This window comes from Centropristis striata, chromosome 19 (assembly GCF_030273125.1).
Source record: "Centropristis striata isolate RG_2023a ecotype Rhode Island chromosome 19, C.striata_1.0, whole genome shotgun sequence".
Lineage (NCBI taxonomy): Eukaryota > Metazoa > Chordata > Actinopteri > Perciformes > Serranidae > Centropristis > Centropristis striata.
The window spans coordinates 7831447-7857193 of NC_081535.1; the positions used below are offsets into that span (position 1 = coordinate 7831447).

The following is a 25747-nucleotide window of genomic DNA, read 5'->3' on the forward strand; positions in this document are numbered from 1 at the left end:
GTGTGTGCGTGTACCTGTTCTTGCATACATAAGCATGTATTATATTCATGTGAGCAGTGATCCTGATAGCACACACACCTCCTCCTTATCCTTCAGACCTTAAACAGACAGTCACAGTATTTCTTTGGGCGGCGTCAGTTTGCATAGGTAATAGGCTCGTCGCAGGCTTCTTCCTTCAGCCTAGAGGCTCATGTAACACAAAACTGGTGTGACACTAGAGACTGTGGTCTTTTTAATAGACAGAAGCAGGCACATACTCTTTCCCTCTATCTCACACACGCATGCACACACTCGTACTGTATCTCCTTCCTGGTTTAGCTCATCTGACGCTCTGATCTGATTGAGCAGTGGTTGGAAATCTGCATTATTTTGCACGCGATCGCAGATAAGGTCCAGCTATAGTCAAAGGTCCCTGTAGCAGTTTTCTCATGAGAGCTCATAGGATGTACATTGGGAAATACAGGATGTACAAAACAGGGAAAGTACAGGAAGAGAGTTAGCCTGACTTTTTGGCTGTTTTTTATACAAAAAGGCTGGCAAAACAGTTAGTGATTGTCTTGTTGAGGTTAAAATCAGTACAAATGAATGCATAATAAGATGTGACTGAAACACAAAGTAAAGCTTTGTAAAGCAAAGTAGAGTTTTTTGTTCTTTTCTTTGTCTATTTTTCAGTTTTGGGGTGGAACTGTGTCTTATATTTGAATGATTTTGCACTCAGAGAGTTCAGGCCTCCACCAAGGCTAACATTGCCCTATCTTGCAATGTGAAACAAAGTGAATAATTATTTGTGTATCCGCTCCGTGATTTGGATCTGCTCCAAAAAAAATAATTTCTTGGCCTATGTGACACGGTTCAAGTTTCATGAAAAAATTGAGCCAGTAGTTTTTCCATAATCCTGCTCACAGACAAACATACAAACAAAGAAACCAAAATAGAATTTCCTTGGTGAAGATAAAAAACAACAACTTTATGGCAGAGGTACCAGAACCCTACCACTGACATTAATCATTGCTATTTCATCCTCTGTTCAATATTTGGTACTTGGTGGCAGGAATTCACTCCCATTCAGCCACAAACACACGAGTGAGGTCGGCAACTGACGCGGTGATGAGGCCCGGGTCACAGTTGGTGTTATGATTTATCCCAGAAATGTTGAGATCAGGGCTTTGTACAGGCTGTAAATTTCTTACACACCAAACAGGGAAATCTTGTTTATGGCCCTAGATTTGTTCAAAGAGATACTACCGTGTTGAAATAAGACTGTTGGCACAAAGTTGGAAATACACTCAAGTATCATTGTACTTGTACGGTGGCCCTGAGAGCTCACAGCGCTGCAACAAGAAAACACATGCAAATACACAAAACACAAGCACTGAGAAAACATCTTCATCAATTTGACAACACAAGAACAGTATTTAGAAAATGCGCTGCAAAGACCACAACACAACAGAAGTGTTTCCAGGAGACACTTAAAAGTGATGCACATGTCTGGACCCGCGTGTGATATTATCACAATATTTTATGAAATTATCAAGTTATTTCATGATAATGATATTTTCATGTTATAACGTGATATATTGTGTTAGCCCCATAGACTGTATAAAGTAGGTTAGCCCGCTAGCCCGTATCAATCACATTGCAGTTAAACAATCAAATAAATGTATTTATGATGATGTTAACCCGCTAATGCTAGCACGCTATCGATCGCCGGCTAACGTTAGCATGCTATGATCGGCCGCTACGATATAAAGTGAAATTTTCATTATCTTGAAATAACTTGATAATATCACATGCTCGTCCAGACGTGTGCATCACTTTTAAGTGTCCTCTGGAAACACTTCTGTTGTGTTGTGGTCTTTGCAGTGTGTTTTCTAATTGCTGCGCTTGTGTTGTCAAATTGATGAAGATATTTTCTTAATTTGCTTGTGTTTTGTGTATTTGCTTATGTTTTGTGTATTTGCATGTGTTTTCTTAAGTTGCAATTGCTGTAAACTCTCAGGGCCACCGTAATTAAGGGAATTTATAGACACACATATTTTATAATCTACTTGGTTGTTTTCTAATGGATTTTAACCTTCAATCTCTGACAGAAATATCTAACATTTACCTTCTATTCATAAACAAATTTGCAGATGACTTACCGCTCATTGTTAATATTTTCCTTCGGCGACATTCTCAGAAATGTGAAGCAGGGTTATTTTCAGAAAACGCTTCATTAGATTTGCAGATTCTGTGCGTCACAGGCTCGACTCCCGGCATGTGATTGACATGTATACCTGCCTCATAATGAGCCACTGCAGTGTCTTGTCTCTCTGTGGCGATAAGCTAAAGTGACCAGGGGATTTGGACTCTTGCAGAACCCGCTCTCATCAGGCATCTTGGCGATTTTCCTGAGGACTTGTCTTGGCATAATTAATTTGGTTATCTATGCTTGTAAGTCCCTGTGACCTTTACAACAATGTGCTTGTATCTGTTTTCTTCTCACATTGGTGCAAAAGATGAAAAGCTTTTTTTTTTTTTTCCATGGAACTGAATGCCATGCTGAAAATGTCACCGGTTTATCTCGACTACTTCTCAATTCTTAAACAGCCAGAAATGGGCTGAATGGAAAAGTGCGCTCAGAGAAAGCTCTATAAACTAAATGGGCATCTAAGTACCCTCTTGTTGATATCCTCATTTGCGACATTCCCCAACTCATTTCCGGAGTAATCTGGCTCCTTGATATCCTCGCAGTGCCTAATCACGGCTGCACTATGAGCCTCTTTATTGGAGGTCTTTGCTCTATGTTCTCCTCCATTTGCTGTGTGCTGGATATGTTGAGTGGAGGTGAGGGGGTCCCAATGCCATGTGTCAGAGAATATTAGCTGGCTCCACAGCCTGTCACTTCTGGTTTGCTTGGAGATTGGCTCGGCTCGCAGGGCTCCACAAGGGTGGGGGTGAAGGCCCAGGGCGCAGTTACTCAAAATTGCATTTTCTGTGAAATAACATGCACGACAGCTTCCTCATTATGAAAGAGGCCAGCACAGCAGGGCGATATCACTGGCACTGAAAAGAATACAAACAAGCAAGTTTTTACTGCACCAGCAAACTCTCCAACCCAAAGGAAACAAGTCGCCGTTTAGAGGTTGCTGTGCTGCTTCAATCTGTCCTCATATCTCCACCTGTTTGCAAACTCTTTTATTTTTCTTATTTTGAAAAGCTCTAGATCACACCTTTACATTCAATGGTATTTATTATGTTTTTATTATTTTCAACATTGTAAATGAATACTGAAGACATCAAAACTATGAAATAACACATATTGATTTATGTAGTAAAAAAGTGTTAAACAAACCAGAATATGTTTTATAGTTTAGATTCTTGGAAGTATCCTCTTGCTTTGATGACAGCTTTGCACACTTAATCATCCAGACTGCTCACCTGGATGATTTTCAGTTAACAGTTGTGCTTTGTCAAGAGTTAATTTGTGGAATTTCATTAAATGTTTTTGAGACATCAAAACAAAAGTTGGGTACTTGGAAGAATCTAAAATCTAAAACATACACTTATTCCATATGTGTTCCATCATTGTTTTAATATACATTGTTCTAATATAACACATTATCATATAATTTATGCAGAAATGACATGGATTTAAAAAAATCATACTTTTTTGTCATAAATTTTCAATCTTTAAAATGCCTTAAAATGTTAAAATTAAAGCCCCTTTTATAGTATGTTGATACATATTACTATTTCATTTATGCAGAAATGACAGAAAAACACCATATGTCTAAATTTTGAAGAAAAAAGTAGTCATACTAAAGTACTTAATTTTTTTTAAATGCCTTAAAATGTTCAAAATGGGTGTATTATAGTTTGTTGATACATATAATCATATATGTCATGCAAAAATGAAAGAAAAACACCATATTATAGGATTTCCAAAATCCCCAAAAAAAGAAAAAAAAGTAATTCTATAGTATATCGATTTTTGTCAAAAATGGTCAATTTTCAAAATGTCTAGAATGTTAAAAATAGCCCTATTTTAGTTTGTTGATACATATTATCATATAATTTATGCAGAAAGAGAGAAAAACCCAAAGGATGTCCAAAATTAGAAGAATAAAAAACAGTTATATCATAGTGTGTCGTTTTTTTTTGGGTCAAAAAGTGTAATTTTTTTTAATTGCCTCCAGATTTTTTTAAAGGCTTACATGAAAACATGCCAATTGGCCCTACTAGGAGAAAAAATTTAAAATTTTATTTGCAAGTCCCCTGTGGAGTTTCTCTTGTAAAGCTGTGGAGCTTTTTATAAGAGTGGGCGCCTGTTTGTTTGTCTCGTGCTGCACATGGAACCAGAGATAGCAGCAGGCTAATCATGGATGTAAACAATAATTAAAATGCTGGAAAAAAAATTGGCTTTCTTAACTTTTTACAAGAAAGGAAATTCATTAAACACTTTTTATGGGCCTCAGTAAACATAATAAGTTTTGATGTGTAACACTGTCAACATAACTTTTGTTTGTTTACAAGAAAACTCCACAGGGTGCCTTTAATGGCATCGTTCTGCTGGCTCAGCAACCACAAAAACTTTGCCTTCGCGCTTTCATTGAGCATAATGCTTCCTCATTAGCTTTTATCTTCAATAAATCTTACATGATTCATCTTTATATTTCTAGTAATGAGAAAAAAATCGATATTTGCTCAAATGCATAAGAAATCATGTGATGAACACATCAAACCAGCCACACTATCACACTGTGACTGTTTTGGCTTTAAACTTGTTTGAATATTCTGCATGAGATGTTTAGAGTAATGCTGGAGTCATTATATTCTAATGTGAAGCTCTGAAGTTGTTCAAGGTTGCTTACGTTGTTTTGGAAAAAGCTGATATTGAGTTTCATGATCCAAATGAATATTTGCATTTGAATTAAGATACTAAATCCTGAATTCAGAGTTGTCATTTGTTTGTCTTGTATAGTCAACGCTCTCTTTTAGATTTCAAAGATTGAAGCAGGAGAAAAGAGGAAATTGTTACTATTATAAGTTAGTTGTTACCTCCCACGGCGATGTGTTCAGACGTGGTGTCAGATCAGGACTGTACTTATCACCGTGTCACAGACTAATTATGGCAGACTGGGCTAACCGTGGATGCTTGCTGCACTCTGCTTGTGCGCCATCGGCCCTTTTGTTCCAGTGCCTGTCTCGGTGAAGAGGACAAAGCCTCTGACGAGCCTCTCAAGTCGCAGACGAAAGGCTGTTATTAAATGTGTAAATATATAATTTGTTTCCACACAACATGGTGTCTAAAGATCGAGTTATCGTTTGAATAGTGGTGTGTGATTTAGTGACCTTGGGTGTGATATTTTTGGTGCTTTTTCTCATTTGTTTATGCACTGAAGACCTACAAGGTGTTTTCAATCAATGTCATTCATCTTATGTGTAAAGAGCAACATACTGATTTTTTTCCCATATATACAGAGTTTAACTCATCTTTTCAAGGCTGAACACACAACAAATCCATTTAGATACAGTGGCACACTGACCTCTTTTCATGTTACACGTGTCAACATCCATAGAATTCTCTAAAAAAATAAGCGTCTTTTTTACTTCAGTGAATGAAAGTCTTTGTACCAACATGAATATAAATGAACCAGCTTTACCATTTCAGAGCTCTTGTCCTATTCTGAATGTAAATTAGTGGCCTAGCTGTCTTTTTTTTTTATTTTTATTTTTTTTATAAAACCTACAGCGAGAGAGAGATTCCACTGGATTATCATCTTTTTGAATACATTCCTTCAATCATTTTTTTTTTTTTTTGCGTATTGGGATAGAAGAACTCTACAATAAGCTGAAAAAAAAGCATTAAACTGACATATTAATGCCATTTCAAGCTGTTGAGGCCAACATATATTTGTTAAAAGACTGATCAGTATTTATGTGTTGTTTACTTTAGTTCTGTCTTTGTTTTTGTCCAGCGGTTACATGTAGATGTTTTTGCTTTCTAGGTGTGGGGTTTTCATTTCACGTTCTTTCATTCGTGTTTCCTGTTTTATTTTGTAGTACTAACCTCTTGTTTTACTTCCCTCTGTGTCTGCTTGGTGATTGACTGTATATATTTATTTCCCTCACCTAGTGTATGTTTTTACCTAGTGCGTTTTGTTTTCTTTCAGTGCGTTAGTTTATACCCCAGTGATAAGCATTTCTAGTTTTGGATTAGCTCTGTTACTTGCCTGGTTTTGGACTCCACTGTAAGTTTTCTTTCTCCTGCTGCCTCTACATCTTGGGTCAAATCCTACACTTTCTGAGATTGTAATATTGGGTCAAACTGCCTATTTGTCTGAAGACTATTTAGCCTCTGGGGGCAAGGAGCTTCTGGTGTAGATATCTGCTTAATCAAGACTTTTTTGTCATTGTTTACAGTTTAATATTGCACTTCCCTCCAAGTGATCGTTTGGTTTTCACCATCTCCTGCCAACATGTTTTGCTCTTTCCACCAGCTAGAGTGACATTTACTTAAAAAACAGAAAGTGTTTGTAATCTTAACTCAGGCTGTTTCTAAGTAATATTTATTTAATAGAACCACTTATTTTTTTATGAAAATACACAAGTAAATTGCAGATTCACTGATGTCCCTCAATTACATTTTACTTGGAAATATCAACTAATTAATCCAATGAGCTGGTTTAGTGAATATTACTTGGAACGAATGATTCAATTTACATACAAAACTGAGGCCGCATAATAACAAACAATCACCAAGTAATGCACTACATGAAAAACTGCTATTTGAAATGTAAAAGCACTGAATTCGGATGTCTTTGTAGAATTTATAAAAATGATTGAAATAATAATTACAGGGCCCAAAAAAATCTTTTTTTTCTGTGTACTCCTATCTGGCTGCGAGTTGGTTTTGAATAGGTGGCGTACACTGAGTGTGTCAGAGCAACAAATATGCTGTAAAACCATGACTGCAACCTTCAAAAGGCTAAAGAGGAATCCTTATTGATGCATTATGGGGCTGGCTGTCAGGTCGGGCATGGGTTTGTTTGTTTGTTTGTTGCAGGTGGGAGCTTGAAAGAACGCGGCGAGCCCTCGGGCAGTGGAGAACAAGCCTGTTGCTCTATAGGCTCACAGTGCTACATGAAAAGACACACACAGTAAAGGATGGCCTTCTTTTAATCTCTGCCAGATAAGCAAACAAATGACTCTTTTCATCATTTTCATTCACAAAGCTCCTGCTGAGAAGCATAATTTGTCCCTTTGAGTAAATGTTATTAAGGCCATGCTGATGAATATAAATGAGCATTTAAATAAACTTCATGGGATATAGCCTTCCCACATCGTACACAAGTCCCTGAAGAGGAACACTGAGCGTCTGATCAGAAGTAGCTACTTCACCTTCAATTTGTTCATCTTTACTTCTTTTCTTTTTTAAATACAACTATTATCTTTTCTACTCATGACTGCTAGTAATATCTTACAAACACTTAAAGTGCTTCAATGATGATTGAAACATTCACAGCAGAAGCTCGAGCCCTTTGCATAACTGATAACGTACTATATGACGGCTGTCTGGCACGTGTCCTTGGATCCCCGCTCTAGTGCACAGTCCGCCCGCTGTCTTATAATTGATCAAGGCCCCCATTAATCTCAATCACTTTGTCGTCCTGGAGGGGCGGGAGCTGAGGGAAGCTGTCTCCCCGAGTGTGGATCAAGTCTTAATCAGGGGCTTGTTAGCCCAGGGCCGGTTTAACCGGAGTAGGAGCCTCACTGCGGGGGAGCTCCAGTCAAAGCTCCGGTGGAGCTCCAGGGATCATCACTGGTGGATCTCTGAGGATCAGAGAGGATCAGCAGATGGACGGGTCCAACAGAAATGCTGCTTTCAAAGAGGGGGATGTTGATTCTGACTTCAGAGTTCCACCTCTGGCGAGACCTGATTGACACACACTGGAAATATTGATGATGGACATAAGTTGTTGGGTTGTGTACTGGGAGCAGTGGAGCAATCATCACGTGTTATTACACATGGCATTTCATAATTTGAACACATCAAATAGTGTCAGTAATTGTTTACCATACTTTCAAGCAACATACAGTAATGCATAGTGAACTAGGGAAACAGCTTCAAGGTATAGTCTAAATGTTTAACAGTGAGAAAAAAAGTAGAAAATAATCAAGATGATGTCAGTTCGACAGCAACATCCAGTTACAGTTTGCTAACATTAACATTGATTTTATGAAACAAATATTATCTGCAATACAACCACAATTGTTTAAAGGTATACTGTGCAGGAATTGAGTGGGATTACTTCTGTATTTATCATTAAATATAAAGATTTTCCTATTGTACGGGAAACATGGACTTATTGTTATTTATAGGTAATTATGCTATGATTTTACTGGTCTGGCCCACTTGACATCTGATTAGGCTGTATGTGGCCCCTGAACTAAAAAGAGTTTGACACCGCTGCTATAGTATGTCGATTTTGGTCCAAAATGTCAAAAATACCCCAATTATAGTCTGTTGATGCATCATATAATTTATGCAGTAATTAATGAATTAATTTGAAGAAAAAGAACAAAAGGCATACTATATTATGATAATTCAACTCCGATACCGATACTCAGGAAAATATTCGATGCTCGAAACCATTTTCGATACCACAAGGATAAAAATAAAGACCCCAATATTTAACAGAAATATTTGTTTGTCAAACACAGACGGTAGAGTCGGCTGTGTGTGTTGCTGTTTGGTTGCAGGTCGACTTTTCTCTGCTTCATTCTGGGACTTCAAGAGACAAAATAACACTTTTCAGTCACCAACATTTATGTAAACTTATTAACTCTATGCTTATGTGACAATGTCAATTAACGTTATATGGGCATACTACGTGCCTGATTTATTTACGTTGTTTATAATCATTAACGTGATGTCAGCCTTTAATTGCTAGCTGCGGCTAATGGCTAATAATAACACAGATAACATCAGTAATAGGTCAGTTTGAAACGAAAGACACTAACCTGTCGAAACTCGATACTTTTGAAAATTTGTATCGTATCCGGATACATTTTAGTATCGTTACTTTTTGGAGTATCAATACTTTTGACAACCCTAATCTCTATAACAATATACACCGTGGTATAGTATGTTTTCAGGTAATTTAGTGAATAAATACTCTATATATGGTCACATTGCCCAGCCTTTAGAATCCGTATGATCCACTGCTCCGTCATGCAGCCTCTCTGCTGCTCTTATCGGCGTCACAGATCTATCAGAGGCTTGATTAGACTTCAGGGTGCCAGCCCTCTGCACCGCCTCACCCCGCTCAAGATTCAGATTAAGAGACTAGAGTGCCAACTCTACCAGAGGGAGGGCGGGTTTAGCACTACACCAGCCATGCCAGTGCCCTACTTTGACTCAGTGAGTGAGCGAGAGGAATGTGTGCCACGTGCAGCGGCATCCTCCAGGCACCATGACTTTGAACTCCCTCCCAGCTGAAGCCACAGATCTGTGTCAGCGTCCCATTGTAATATCTAATGAACACAGCTCTCATATCCTCGCTGCTCGAAATTAAGAGATTTTTTTTTTTCCTCACACACTGATAAGAGGAACTCTGCAAAGCAGCTGATATAAAGCAGCGTCTTTCATTAGTGCTCTGTGATTACAGCTTATTGGCAAGAGGATGCCGCCCCTCCAAATATTACCCTGGGATCAGAAGCCAGCCATTACTTATTCATGTTATTCTCATATATTCATAACCATTCTACATTTATTCACATATTCATTTGTCTACCCCCTATAGTGCCAAATGACTCACAGGCTGACCTCTCAAATTGTATTATTAATCTTGAAATTAATGTGCGGTAGATTGCCGAGAGGCACTAACCCGTTCACAGCTAATTGTGGACTCAAACAGCAATCTCCTGTCTCTATGTTTTTACAAAGATATGATATATTTCCAACCTTTTGAAAAGAGTCTCATTAGCCCTTATTAAGGCTCTTTTTTTTAGATTGAACAGGTTTTCTGAGCCCACGTGTCTGCAAGTGTTTCCACTCAAAGAGAACTAGCGGATAATATCTGAATCAAACTCTCAGCCGTGGAGTTCTCTTAACAGGCATGAATCTTTCATTGTTTGGAGATTGAACATTTGTAAGATGTGTGCAGCTGCAGAGCGCCTTTTGGGAGGGAATGTAGTTAACAGCTTAAAAATGAGATGTAATCAGCAACCAAGAGACTGCGGATATACTAGCCTCTTTAATATTTTTTATTGATGGATCCAATTGGGTATATAAATCGGATAATTTCACAGCTTTCTTAAATAGGTGTGAAAGAAGTAGACGAGGTATAAGAATTTAAACAAGCCAAAACTCCAAAAGACACACGTTGTTTGTATCTGCTAAAAACCACACAGTCTCTGAATAGCAGCATTGTGAAAGTTTTTTGTGGTGTTTTCTTGAGGTTTTGTCACTTTTATCCCTTTTCCACCACACTAGCTCTGACTTTTTTTTGATGGGGTCATTTTTGGACATCCCATAATTTGGTGTTTTTCAGTCATTTATCGCCATTATATGCTCCAATATGTATCAACAGACTAAAATTGATGCATTCAAAGCATTTTTAGGCTTTTTAAAATTTGACAATTTTTGACAAAAATCAACATGACTTTCGATGTATGACTTGTATGACTTTTTTTTTTATTAGGGGGTCATTTTTGGACATCCCATAATTTTTTTTTTTTATTTCTGGCCATATTATGCTCTTATATGTGACAACAGACTATATTTGACCCATTTGTTGCATTTTTAGGCATTTTAAAATTTGACAATTTTTGCCAAAAATCAACATGCTATAGTATGACTTTTTTTTCTGAATGGGTCATTTTTGGACATCCCACAATATGGTCTTTTTCTATCATTTCTGGCGATATTGTGCTGTAATATGTATTGACAGACTATAAGTGACGCATTTAAAGCATTTTTAGGCATTTTAAAATTTGCCGCCCTAATAAATATTCACTATCCAATGTGAGTGTGACCACAAAGGGATGTACTTTATTTTGGCGGGGAACAATGTAAACAGACCTGGCAGAAGGAGCCACGGTCAAACATTTATCGAGCATTATTAGTAGTGTTTTCTCTTTGTTTTTCATGAAAGACGCAAGCTGTGACTGTGTGTTTTAGATTAACAGCTGTTGTTGTTGTGTCCTTCACCAGGTTGTTGATCTACGGTCAGTACTGCAGCCACATGGAGAACGCCCAGAAGACACTGGATGAGCTAATAGCAACACGAGAGGACGTCAAGATTAAAGTAGAGGTAATGACCTTCATCCCAAACACATGACAGCCCACTGACTTAGTGCTTTTGTGTTAAGATAATACATCACAGTGTAAGCAGTGAAGGCAAGCTTATTTTTCAGACTGAATACAAAACAAATAAGCAGGTAGGCTCCAGCACATCTGTTAAAGTATGTAACCCTTTTAAAGGGACTATGTGGAGATCATATGATCCAGGGGCTGTGAATGACAAAATGATACCTGGCAAAAACAATTGAAGCCACAAGGTGATTAAAAAAATATCTTTCAAAACTTTTAGCAGAATCAGTTCTGTGTTTTTATCTGATACCAACTTAAAGGCACAATGTTTAGGATTTTATAGGCTATTATATGACCATCACAACTTGTATGAAAATATATAACACACTTTTATATCTAGTGTGTTTAAAGTCTTCAGTTGTCCTTTTTTTCCATTTTATGTCTATTATAGTTTATACTTTTGTCTCTTCTTAATCATCAGTTTCCAACAGTGTTGCAGCTGATAAAACATTTTATAAAATGCTATTTTATCACAGAATTAGACACTGTGCACAGTGCCACAAAGAAAAGATATCTTTCAAATAGGAGAGCTACCTTGTAAAATGATGCTGTTCTATTATTAATTATGCAAATTTCACAATGAAGTATTACAGAATCTAGCATCTTTCAAAAAATCATTACACAAGTATGAAAGTAAGATGTACTACTGAATAAATGATAACATTGAATAACTAATGACTTATTTAAATTCATAAATGTGGTCCAAATGTGCCATGTGCACAAATTGAGATGAAATCAGAAAGGCAAATAATGTAATTTGAAAATATGCCCTCAGAGCTATTTAATTAATAATATTCTGTTATGCTGAACATGATTCAACATTAACCCATTTATATAGTGCCCTTAAAATACATGTCCTATTAAATCTACTCGAGTTTTTATGGGAAAGAAGTTTGACCACATTTATGATTTGTGTCTGGGTGATATTAAGAGTCTATTTCTACAATTATTCAACCAGTCGAGGACAGCCCTACTTTATAGTAAAAATTGCATTTTCTGACAAGTACTGTGTATTGATAAACACTTAGAAATATCCTTTATGGCTGCATACAAGTACATTATAGTGAGTTATAAAACATTTGTGATTTAAAATGCGAATTAAGGACAGTTAGGTTAAATGTCACACTACTTTATGGTCATTTTTTTTTATTATATATTTTGTTTTATAAGCATTTGTGTTTGTCTGCTGCTATTATTCTGTGGTTCTTTACAAGAATCTGAGCTGATTATAGAAGGCAGGGGAACACACTCAGGGATTAATGCACATCAGCAGTTAGTGTGTCCACAGGAATGGCTCTTGGAGTTGACAAAAAAGCGGTGATTACAGCCCAAGTAGTTGACTCTGAGATATGCTCTCTCAAAATAAAAGATGCTTAAACAGCTCCTCTCTGTCCTTTTACACAAAAACCTTGTTTGTAAAAATGGATAAGCTGTCCCTGCCTCGGCACAGTTATAGAAAGTGGATAAAGAAACGCCTACACACGCCACTATGAGGAGCCTTATAGGACGATACTAACAAAAGAGCCAGTGCAGTTTATAGAAATGTATTCATTAGTCAGGAATTTCCCAGTCAGCATGCAGGGTAATTGCGTCACAAATGGCTGGCACGACCAGAGCTTTTGTTTCCCCCTACAGAATAAACTGGCCTTGTTGTTGCTAATGGAATGCCCTGTGAATGTGTGGAAGCAATCGCAGCAATGCAACAAGGCCCAATGAATTATTAAACAATGAATGCATGCTTGTTAGTAGGAAATGTGCGATGTGGCGTTATGCAACGTGTAATATATTCCCTGCTGCTTGTGTTGGTGTTCCACAGGAATGTACTATGAAAGTACAGGAAGGGAAATTCAAGCTGCAGGATCTTCTGGTGGTTCCCATGCAGAGGGTGCTGAAGTACCACCTACTACTGAAGGTAGGAGGCAACCACACTGAAACAGCCTGTCTTTGGATGCTCTGCAGCTCTCTCTGTCTGTGGTTGGACAGGTTTAAATAGCAGTTGTTATCACACTGAAGAGTGAAGCAGATGGAGTGAAATTAGCTATTGCACAGTTTACTTTCCATATTTTAAATATCAAATTCTCACCTTGCTTTAGGTGGCTCTGCATTTGTTTTCTTGTTTGATTGTGGAGGAAGTTGTAGTCAAGTTTGGATTCATAGCAGTTATTATGTACCTGAAGAGTTGCCCGGTTTCACTGTGTGAAGAAAAGTATTAAATGTTCGTAGAAACTTCTCAAACTACTCGCAGCTCTTTACCTCCTCTTGGCGCCAGAGCTCCGACACAAGTTGTGCCATTCATAGGAAAAGCTTGGATTGTCAATTTTCATCCAGGTTTCTATAGATCCTTTAAACATTTTGGGGTGAATGAGCAGAATCTACTGCATATTATGCTCCAGTATGTATCAACAGACTATAATTGATGCATTCAAAGCATTTTTAGGCTTTTTAAAAATTTGACAAAAATTGACAAAAATTGACATGCTATAGTATGACTTTTTTTTAAGTGGGTCATTTTTGGACATCCCATAATTTATTTTTTTCTGTCATTTCTGGACATATTATGCTCTTATATGTAACAACAGACTATAATTGACGCATTTAAAGCATTTTATTTTTTGTCCAATTATTTGACATCCCACAATGTTTTTTTTCCTTTCATTTCTGGCCATATTATGCTCTAATATGTATCAACAGACTATTGACCCATTTAATAAGCTTCAAGCTTTTGTTCTGTTATTACATATTGTGTTTTATCCAAGGACAGTTGTGACCAATAATTATTGACAAGAAAAGGTGAAAGATTACTATGTGCAGACTCAATCCTATCTTTCCCACCTGTAGAATATGACATGTCCACTGATGTCACACTTCTCACTTCCAGGAAGCCTGGAAATGTTTTGGTACCACCTTGGAACAAAATTTGGGGGTTTATTTTTGGTTAAAATGCTCCCAAAAGTTCTTAATTAAGTGAGCAAACTGGATGGAACCTGTTTCTTGTAACCACAAGGTAGAATAGCAATAAGGAGGATTTCTGCTGTAATTGGTCTGATTTTTAAATATTTTGAGGTTTTTATTGATTGATAGAAAATTAATTTAAATAAATGACCGATTAATTAACGTAAATATATATATATTTTTTTAGCTTATTTCCTAAATAGAATGTCTTTGGGGTTTTTTAACGGTTGGTTAGAAATAATAAGCTACTGGTAGCTCTAATCACTAATTGCAGCTGTGCACTGATGCCCGAATATTAAAATGTCTGACCACTCACATCCTCGCTAATATTGCTCCCTGGAAGTCTCCTCCTGGCGTGTAGAAGAAGCTGGCCACTGTAATATTCACCATGATTAATTGACTTTGCATCTCAATTATGGATGAGCATATGAGTTTATGATGCGGTGCATAATAGACTGGAGTGTGAGCGAGCGTTGGCTTCAGGTGATTGTGGGCCTACACAGAGTGCTGTGACTTGTCTATTAGTTTGAATGGAACCCCTGCAGGAGCCTCAGCAAGGCACTGAGGTCAAATCAACCGCGCACTAATCCAATTAAACGCACCCCATTTCACTGCTTCCAACAGCTTTGCAGTAAAACACGGCTGCATGCTGTGGCCTTGGGGCATGTCACACTGACAAGTCCTGTTTGTGTGTGTGTGTCCACTCATGCCTAAGGGCACAACTTTACTTGATGTTGTATAGATATATCACACATCACAGTAGCATTTCCATATTTGGTCATAGTGTGAATACATGGCTCTCTTCCTCTTTTGTGAACCTTGGCTGCACTCTAAATAAAGTGAATTCAGCACAGTCATCTACGAAGGATTTCTCCTCCAGCAGGGTTTGTATATTTGATGAGCTTTTTAGGAAGCCATGTGATCATATCTTTGATCTAAGGCTGAGTTTTTGGGCAGCATGTTGTCACTGGCTGGTCCCACTTGTGCAAAAGTAACACAGCACGGTGTTTCAATAAATCTGCTGAGTCAGCAGGTCGAAGCTAAAGTCGTGTTTCCACTGTATGGTGCAGCTACCCTCCACTCAACTCGACCCACTTTCTGTACCATTTTCTATATATCGTCTTCCGTTGCAGATGGTACCCGCGGCCTCTTTAGCTGATCTACATAAGGCTAAAACTAACACAACTGTGCCGACTGCACTTCCACTTTGTGGTCACTTTTGATGGTAGCTTGGCTATTTAAATACTGCAGGATTGTGCAGGATTTCTGGTGTCCCACTACTGACTGTTCTCTCTGACCAGTCAGTGGTCTGGAGTGTATCAGCTCAGGTTACTTGAATCTTTGACCTAGGTCAGGGATGGGCAACTTAAATGCTGGAGGGGGCCACAATTTTTCATGGACACTACCACAGGGCCACATATGATGAAACTGCAATTTTAAATATGTTTACAGTGCAGTAACTTAACATATTTCATGCTGAAATGCATGTTTAACAGTATAAATAGGAATACAAAAAGTTTGAAGCAATAAAAAATAACCACTTACTGTGATTTTAAGCACACCAACATTAATTGCAAGAACTAATTTTGTGCATTTTTACACTGCACTTTTAAGATTTCATGCTCAAATGCATGTAGTTGTACTGAGGGCCACTTCAAGTGAGGGTGCGGGCTGTATGCAGCTCCCGGGCCTCCAGTTGCCCATCCCTGACCTAGGTGGTACTGAAAAAAGTACCAGGTACTATCCACAACTTTTGCTAATGATAAACCAAAAAAAGCGAGTCCAGGTGAGAAGAGCCGTGCCAAACCATGCAGTGGAACAACAGCCTAATCGTAGTTCATTCATCTTGGTAGTGCTGCTGCTGCTGGGAAGCCAGTGAGGGATAAATGTCCTTGCCACTGCACTAACGACTCATACTGGTAGTTCAGGGTGGCTGCACAGTTTGTGGGGGCAGCTAATTGCTAACAGGTGAAAGAGTTGGCAGTGACAGGAACTCGAGATGGGAACAGAGCTTTGACAAGGCAGACATTGTAACCATAGAGAAAGCACATGCATTGTTGTTGTAATTGCATCTGTCTTTTACCTGCTAAGACAACTAGCAATTTGTCATTTAGAGAGGTGTTGTGCATGGGAGGATATCAGAAACATATATAACTGAGTTGCCACATTCTGTTGTATAAGCCTGAGCTTATATGTCAAATAAAGTGCAGCACATTCTAACAAGTCTGTCTATGTGATAATAAGTTTAGATTTGGATGTAAATATGAGGTTCAAGTTCTCTGTCAAAGTGTCCATTGTAGTCAAATCTGTGTTTCAAATGAGACTCCCAACATTCTTACCAGTGAATATGTGTCATTGTGAAAGTTCCTTCTGTTTGCTGTTTATTTTCAAGACAAACTTTAAAATACAGTCATTTGTTTATTTCTGTGTCACTTATGATTTTGAGGGAAGTGCTGATGGATCCTCCAGCTGGTTGGACAGCCGGCACACTTTCATTTTTATTTATAAAGCTGTAAACAATTTGATAACGAAACACACTAACTTGCCACAGCCATAGTGTTTTATAAATCACCTCAATAAGCCAGTGAAGGAGGCAGACGATCACAGAAACCATGAAACATATTTGTTATTGATTGTCATCTATATGGAGGACAGCGTGATTTTCAGGGGAGAACACAGTTACAGTTATCTTGTTACCGTAAAGAACCTGGAGGCTAGTTAGCCATCTCTCCGGATCCCTCTTGTCTTTTATTTTTATGTATGTTGCTGTTGATGCTGCTCATATGGAACTTACTCTCAGCCACATCAGTGTCTCATCCATAATCACAGTAAAGAGCAGCTATATGTCTCACACAGCAAAGCCCTCTTATTATGATATAATATTGTGTGTTTGTGTCTTAAGTTATTGCGTATCTTAAAGAATTTCTTCCTCGTCTGTTATATATATATATGTGTGTGTGTGTGTGTGTGTGTGTGTGTATATATACTATTATTCTGTAAAAAAAAGAAAAAAAATATATATATATTTACATATACATATATATACACATATACACACATATATGTAAATATATATACATATATATAAATTAAAAAAAAATATATATATATAAAAATATATATATATAAATACATACATATATATATTTATATATGTATATGTAAATATATATATGTTTTTCTTTTCTTTTTTTACGTACATATATATTTATATATGTATGTATATATATATATATATATATTTTTTTTTTTTTTTTTTTTTTAGAATACTTTCAGAATACTACTAATAATAATATATTTTCCTTCCACAGGAACTTTTAAGTCACTCAGCAGACCGACCAGAGAGACAACAGCTCAAGGAGGCTCTGGAGGCGATGCAGGTTTGTGTACATGACTGAGCTTTAAGAAATATTACATAATAACTCTGTAGTGCGCTGAGCCAATGCTGTATAAATAGTTTCATACAGCTACTGTGGCTCAGAGGACAGTAAATCTACAGTGATATGACAGATGTCAGAAAGATTTCCAGTTTAAGGCTGAAACAGTGTTTGCTTTACTCTCTCAGGACCTGGCCATGTACATCAACGAAGTCAAGAGGGACAACGAGACGCTGAAGAAAATCAGCGAATTCCAAAGTTCAATAGAAAATCTTGTAAGTTGTGTAAAGTCCTCTGTCACTTCTTTTTATTAATGAGGAGATGTATTGATCCAGCTGATGGGATCCAATATTAACATTTAGAACAATACTGGTTATTTCACCTGAAGGATTTCTGTATCTGTTTCTGAACTAAAGTGTGAGGGGTTTGTACAAGTACTATGTAGTAATATAAACATATAGGAATCAGACTCCAAAGACAAAAACCCAAAAGTCCACATTAAGCAATCAGCTGAGGTTTTTTTTAGTATGAAACTATTATGAGACTCCATCAAGAGGTAGACAAATCTGCCAACCACCAACTCTAAAGTTTACTAATTAACAAGTTTTATCTTGTTTATTCAACCCTACAACAAGGTCAAATTGCTACGGAGCCCATAATGGTACACGTGGTAGGAAAAACAATAGATGGGTTAAAAGAAAAAAACTAAACAATACATACTTCTGTGTTCTCTTTTTTCAGGGTCGGAACAAATTAAATTGTAGTTGTTTCCATGCTGCCAAACTGCCCTAGAAGCAGTTTTCTTTTTCCTCAAAATTGAGATTTTTTTTCTATTCTCTGCAGAATCAAAAAGTATTTTCTTTTCTTTTCTTTTCTCTACAATGTTGTCTCCCCATGGGCCCTTATGGACTCTGTAAAATGACACGTTAAATAGATAAAGCAACAAGACTTCAGTGCCTGGCCCAGGTCGCTCTTTCTATAGGGCGCCACAGGAATGAGTCCTTAAACCCAGATGTAAGTTAGCATTTTAGCGCCCTTTCGTCTGTAGGGATGTTCGCGTTTTGTTGTAAGACATAAAACACACTAGTAATTACCTCCACGTCAAAGTCATCATGCTGGACACAGACAGGAACTCTCTCACTAGTCCACCTCACAGCTTCTGGTCGTGTTTTTCAGTGCTCTTGAAAACTATTGTAGATTGAAAATTATGTTAATTAACAAGTTATCAGGCTACGGATTCGTTAGCTTGTCAAAACTGCTGGTTAGCTTGTCGCAAACCGTCTGAAGCTAACGGTAGTGACGTTCAAGTAATGCGACTGTGGTGTAGTTTGCGATAGTATAACGTTAGCTTTTTATTTAGGTCGGCTGCATTAATGCTTCATAAATAATAATAATAATGGTATTTATTTGTGAAGATTATCCTGCTGAATAAAACACTCAGCATCAGAAACTCTAAAATTCTTAATAGGTGCTAACTTTCGGGTTGGCCTACAAAAATACGTAATTTCTGCTGTATATAGTTATGACATCATAAGTTTACAGAAGTTTAAAGGCACAGTTTCTATATACAGGCTGTGTGCATTTCTCAGAAGATTCTTTTGAGTCTTTTGATACTTTCACAGAATGTATAGCACCTAGATCTGCTGATCAGAAATCTCATTCTTTATAATATGGCACCTTTAAATAGCTATTGTAGAAAAAAATCCATCCCTGAATATAGTATCAAAAAATGGGGTTACATTTAAAAACCATGATCAAGGATTATAACTTTGCTGCAATAATATTTTTCTTGTTACAGTAATTCCAACCAATTCCAATATATACAACTAATTTGTTTTCTTTTTGTAAAGCAGCAATTTGTTTCACATTGTTAACATAGAATATCTCATTACAGAAACACATCTTTAATAAACAGTTTTCACAGCATTTTCTGCCATAATCCAAAATCCAAAGGATTTCTGCATTAACAGATACAGAAAGCAGAAATCCCATAGGTGAATTCTCAATAGACCCATGGTGATGCTGGCTTCCAGGTTGGCCTACAAAAATACATCATTTATTCTAAGATAAGATATGTGGCTGAAGCATTATATAAAGGGACAGATATGAGAGTGGTATCAGTTTCTCATCTTTCCCCAACATATCACTTATTGCTCTAATGTTCGAGTTAATGTCCTGAAATGCTTTTAACTTTCTCTATGTGGATGAGGAATCATCTTTCAGCCAGCAGTGAAATGTAACTCCATCACAAAACCATTCAGTAAATAAGATCAAATAATACATTTTTTGTTGAGCTTGTATCATTTATAATCCAATGTTCCGGCTTCTATTGTCATTTATAATGCAAGATTGGACATCTTTGCAGAAGTCATTCTTTGTGTCTGAAAAGTAATACACCAGCACTAATGTTATCAGCGGGCTGGAATTCAAAGTTTGTCAGTGTGATTAGTCACTGAGCATCAGAGCAGCAACCGCCTCGAAAATGTCAACATTTTCTCTCCTGTGAGAACGCTGACATCATCTTACTTCCACCTGTCGTAATCCTCTATTTATATAATGTCGCCAATAAATAATATACTCCTTCAGAACAATAATAAGAAACATTATGCATGTCAAAAATGATGTTCCATTTTCTCCATTTACCTCATCTCTTCTTCTGTTGTTTCCTGCTGAAGTGCAAGTTAGCACTTGGTTCATTCATAAATACAGTAAAAAAAATTACCAAGAAAACCATTCCTGTAACTGTTTTACTCTTAACTCAATGTTGGCCACACCCTTATTGATGTTAAATTATTAATATAATAAAGCCTTATTTATTGACTCATTTTAACCAAAATTGTGTCCTTTAACTGTTGGAGATTTTATGTTGTGATTTGCCTGACAACAAATAGATTCAGTGGTTAAAAATGTTTCAAGTAATAAATGTCTTTTAATTTAGATAAAACTACAACAATATGCATGCTGTAGATTACCAGAATTTTCATTTAAGATATTTGGTAGGGTTGGGCCAAAAATGTTTAAACTGTTTATAAAAAAACCACATTATTATATTAGATAGACACTAGTATACATTAATAGACATTATTATCAGAGAATTAAAATACATTTATGACTTGAAACATCTTTTAAACCACTGATCTATTTGCTGCCAGGCAAATCACGGAAACATAAAATCTAGGTATCTATATTGATTTCATCTGAAATTCAAGTGTAGCTGAATTATGTATTGTTTCTCATTAAAAGTAGATAATACGGCATGCAGTGGGTTGACATTCTGTCTGTCTTTGTGACCTAAGCAGCAGGTGAAACTGGAGGAGTACGGGAGGCCAAAGATTGATGGAGAACTAAAAGTTTGCTCCATCGTCAACCGAACAAAACAGGACCGGTAAGTCCAAACTCTTCAGAAGAAATACCCAAAGAATATGAAAAATAAAGTAAAACAAAAAAGCCAACAATGAATGTATGTGTTTGTCTTCAGGTATATATTCCTGTTTGATAAAGTGGTCATTGTCTGCAAGAGGAAAGGCTACAGCTATGAGCTCAAAGAGATCATTGAGCTGCAGTCGTATAAAATGTCCGACGACCCCATGAACAACAGAGACATGAAGAAGGTAAGAACGGTTGTTTTACTTTGAAAAGACAGAGCAGAGCCGTTTTAAAGGAAGCCTCGCTGCGGTGCAGGTGATGAAACATCCCGTGTAATCATTACAAATGTTGCCCTTGAGCTGAAGGACTCTGTTGATGGTAATTTCAGATATGGAACTTATGAGTAATGCATTGAAGTGTCAGATATGCATTGTGCCCGCTCGTGCTTGAAAAACCATATAAATGCAATGAAGGTCATTTAGGATTCATGAAACGGTACCGCAGTGCATTGCGCCACAAATCTAACATGGCTTCTTTTGTTTTGAATCTGCATGTGACTGTCCATGTTTGCATGTGTAACTGGGTCTTTCTCTGGTGTCTTTCTTTTTGCATGCTTACCAGTCAAGTGGAAAAATGGTAAGCTCAAGTGACCCTTTATTTAACTCATCTTCTCATAGTGCCTACTTTTGGCAGTGGTGTTTTTTTGGGTGTCATGCCATGATTGCATGTGCACCCGCCGGCTCTGTGACTGGCCCTCCAGCTTTGGGTCGGATGCATCGCTAAAGCATGTGGAGCATCTTTTAGTTTTGAAATTGAATATATTAATGTCTACAATATGCTTTTGTACATATTTTAGTTTTCTTTGCCTGGTTTCTGCCATTGCCATCCACATATGTCTCTGCCATCTGTTCCTCACTCACTGTTTCTCTCCAGTGGTCGTACGGTTTCTACCTGATCCACCTGCAAGGGAAGCAGGGCTTCCAGTTCTTTTGTAAAACTGAGGAGACGAAAAGGAAGTGGATGGAGCAGTTTGAAATGGCCATGTGAGTACGATTAGAGAGCGTATTGGTAACATTAGGATCACATTAACAGATTGCAATGTCTGTTCATGGCTAATCTAGTGTATCAACACCAGACAAATCAAACTGTCTTGTCCAATCGGTTCCTCTCATTCATTATGATTTCCTTCCAGGTCCAACATCAAGCCAGAGAGAGCCACAGCCAATCAGCATAACTTCCAAATGCACACATTCGATAAGAACACCAACTGTCGAGCCTGCAAGATGCTCTTGAGGTAAAAATCCTGAGCTGATGTGCAGAACATTTATATTATACAATGAATTATGAATGCATCTTTTTCCAGACTTTCCAACTCCTATCATGTATTCAACTATACTCAGCAGTAATACACAGATTTGTTTTTTGCTGTTATATTCAGTCCGGGAAAGACATGTTTATATGGTCTCATTGTGTGAACAGGTAGGTTTTATACACTCAGGGACACATTATATAATATTTATACAAGGATACTCTATAGTCATGATTTATGCAGTAGTGGAAGCAGCAGTCAGATCATTTACTTGAATAAAATGTAGCAGCAGGGTATTGTGGTACCTAAATCACTGAATACCCCTCCCTCTCCAAGCCTGTCGGAGAACCTACAGTAGCTTTAACTTTACGCATAAATGAGTCTGTTGTCCAGTTGGGGCTACTGTAGAAGCATGGTGGACTTCAAGGGAGAGGATCTGCTCCTAAAGCTCATTCTTAGCGAAAGAGAACACAACAATTCCTATTTTGAGGTGAATATACACTAATAAATACACAATTTTTCCATTTCTGCTAATAGATGCCCCTCAATTCTGCACACTGGTCCTTTAAGTACTTAGTAACAAGTGTCCTTTTTTACTTTGCCCCACTGCTGTTATGCAATAGTACAGTAAAAAGTAGTGTTTGGCTATAAACTTGGAACACGTCTCGAGCAATAAAAAAGTCAGTGATGAACTGAAGAGCTAAACTGAAGAGAAACTCAGCCACATATGGGGAGCAGCAAACAAACAAACAGACTTAAATCGCAGAGGGAATATGTTTTTTGGCAAACGTAGCCTCTCATTAGTGTTAAAGCAATCTTAGGAAAATATTCTACTATGTGTGAGCGAGGCTGCCGGATGATATTTTTAAACATTCCTCTTCCCAGCACCACCCACCGTGTCCTGAGCACACCTCCTCCCTGAGCTGCTGGGCTGCAGCGGGGACAACCCGTGTCATTGCATCACCTCTATTACAGTCAGCCGGCTAAACTCCACTCTGTGTATTGACCCACAAATTTCCTGGCGTGGCTGACCTAAATTCAGAGCCAGTGGAAGCGGGGACCAGCGTTCTCACTCCCTGCTAGATGCTAATTACTGCTGCAGCCCCAGCGGATCCCAGCTTGATTTATGGCACTTACTATTCAACATGGCAGTGTGCGATGCATGCAGCGTTACAGTATCTCTAACGTATACAGTACTGCTCTTTAATGGAACCAGCACATTTTGTGATTTTAAAAGATCACAGAGTGGAAATAAAGCAAATGCAGGCTTATAGTAACAAGCAGCAGCTCCCCTTGTGTGTTGTACTTACAAGAAGTTAATTTGTGTCTGAGACACTTCCTGTTTGCATCACTGATGTATTTATGTGTGTTTCCCGTCTAGGGGTATCTTCTATCAAGGCTACTACTGCTCTCGCTGTGGAACAGGAGCACACAAAGAGTGTTTGGAAGTCATCACCATCTGTAAAATCAGTAGGTGTTTCCTCTAATCTTCTTTTCTTATGAAGGGTCAGTATACGGGCTGGACGATGTTTGGATTTAATCAGTGTCTCTAGCCGTGCTTCCATTATATCGAATTTTGAAGCGGAATTTTGAAATGTTGCATCAAAGAAATGCAAATAAGGATGTTTCCATCAACTGGTTTAGAGCGAATAAACAAAGCTGTATAAACGTACTTTCATCAGAAGATGGCAGTGTAATGTATTGCTGTAGGCCGATCCATCAGTAAACAGTAGAAGAAGAAGATTTAGCAAGAGAGAATAAACAACAACCACAAAGGTTGATAATCGGACAACTTCAGCCAGCCTGCATGTCTTATATTTTCATGACAAATAAACTCTTCTCAAGTGTGCCGGCTGTGTCGCCTCCACCACAGTTGTGTGGCAGGTGCATTGCCCGCCACTGGTATACACTTAAAACATAAATATGTATATGGAAAATGTGTGCCTCAAACTAATTTAAGAAGAAAAAGTGATATGAATAATAAGACCTAAAGAGGTAAAATTAAAAAAAAAGTTAAAAAAAAAAAAAAAAAAAGTCAATTGACAAGCTCAACAAAACTCAAATATAATTTTGTTTAGCATAACTGTTTGTTTTAAAGCTTTCCTTTCCTTGTTAATTATCTGACAACTGATTCCTCTCAGATTTATCTTGAAACACCTTGAAGGGGTCTCAACCTGCACTGGACAACCAGAATCACTCAACATATATTATTTTATTATATTAAAATACATAGGCATAGATCCAATCCATATCCAAATCTGAGTGGGGTTCAATGTGTAAACCTCATATGATTCTATAGGCACAATACCACCTGAACACTTCAGTTACATAATGTGAAATATAGTTACTCTGGACTGGTAACTGGAGTGACACAGACTGGGGACGGGCAGGAATAATGTGGCCAGGCTCTGGGGTTGAGGATATGTGTGTACTATATACAGCAGTTTAATTTATTTGGCTTATTCATGACTTTTTTTTTTTTTTTTTACAAAATACAACAAATTTGCCTTTGTGTTTGACACTTGAAAAGAGCCAAATGAAGCCCTGACATATATTATCAGAATTATTGTACTCAAATGTTCATCTTAGCTCAGTGTGTTTAATAATCCTGTTGTGAAGCCTGAACCTGACTGCCTCTGTTTCTTTTATCTTGTTTCAGATCCTCACGACTTGGTGAGTAGATACTCTCTGACTCAACATACAGTAGCCGTTTTATTATCATGTTCTGGTTTGTAGACTTGTTGGTATATCATATATAATCATGTTGTTGATCAACCATTTGTTTCTCTTTTCTAGGAACCTGGAATGTCATCAGGTAAGATCACTTCCTGTCACCTAAACATGACTGAGAACACGTTCATATGAAGCTGGATATTTTGTCAGCTGTCATCTTACAAGTTTGTTATGGATACAGCTGTTATTGAACAGCACAGCTCTCTCCTGCCATCTAGTGGATAGACCCACCACATGAGAACCACAAGAACATTATCAAGCATGTAGAGTGGCTGGGATGCATAAATATACAGATACTATATGGTAAAGATGACTTAAAATTAAAAATCTGATGACGGTTTAGATAAGAGGGATCACAGGTGATGGACAGTATATTGTGTGCAGAACAGAGCAGCCTGGAAAGGATTTTTTCTCTCACATGATGCATGAAAGTGGGCAGAGAAAGGGAGAGCCTGCAGCAAAGGCCCTGGCCCACATTTGAACCCAGGATGTTGTGGTTCTATCGTGTTTCTTAGAACACTGCATCAGTTTGTGGGCAAGATTTATATGCAAAAGCGGTTCTGCCTCTATCAGCCTTCATCTTAATGTGAAACCTAACTCCTAACCACAGTGAGCTGCACAAATAGTTTAACATTAGATCCCTTATCAGTC

The 25747-nt window shown here is 37.6% G+C and overlaps 1 protein-coding gene across 2 annotated transcripts in view; it reads left to right on the plus strand.

The window, feature by feature from the left end:
• vav2 (vav 2 guanine nucleotide exchange factor) overlaps positions 1 to 25747 on the plus strand; it is a 255842-nt gene that overhangs the window by 218335 nt on the left and 11760 nt on the right. For both annotated transcript variants that reach the window (XM_059358371.1, XM_059358372.1), the window contains exons 9-20: positions 11201 to 11300; positions 13176 to 13271; positions 17623 to 17691; positions 17877 to 17963; positions 20985 to 21073; positions 21167 to 21299; positions 21676 to 21690; positions 21988 to 22097; positions 22247 to 22348; positions 23745 to 23833; positions 25023 to 25036; positions 25160 to 25178. In XM_059358371.1, coding sequence (XP_059214354.1) covers positions 11201 to 11300; positions 13176 to 13271; positions 17623 to 17691; positions 17877 to 17963; positions 20985 to 21073; positions 21167 to 21299; positions 21676 to 21690; positions 21988 to 22097; positions 22247 to 22348; positions 23745 to 23833; positions 25023 to 25036; positions 25160 to 25178 — 923 coding nt within the window. The remainder of the gene's footprint in view (positions 1 to 11200; positions 11301 to 13175; positions 13272 to 17622; positions 17692 to 17876; positions 17964 to 20984; positions 21074 to 21166; positions 21300 to 21675; positions 21691 to 21987; positions 22098 to 22246; positions 22349 to 23744; positions 23834 to 25022; positions 25037 to 25159; positions 25179 to 25747) is intronic.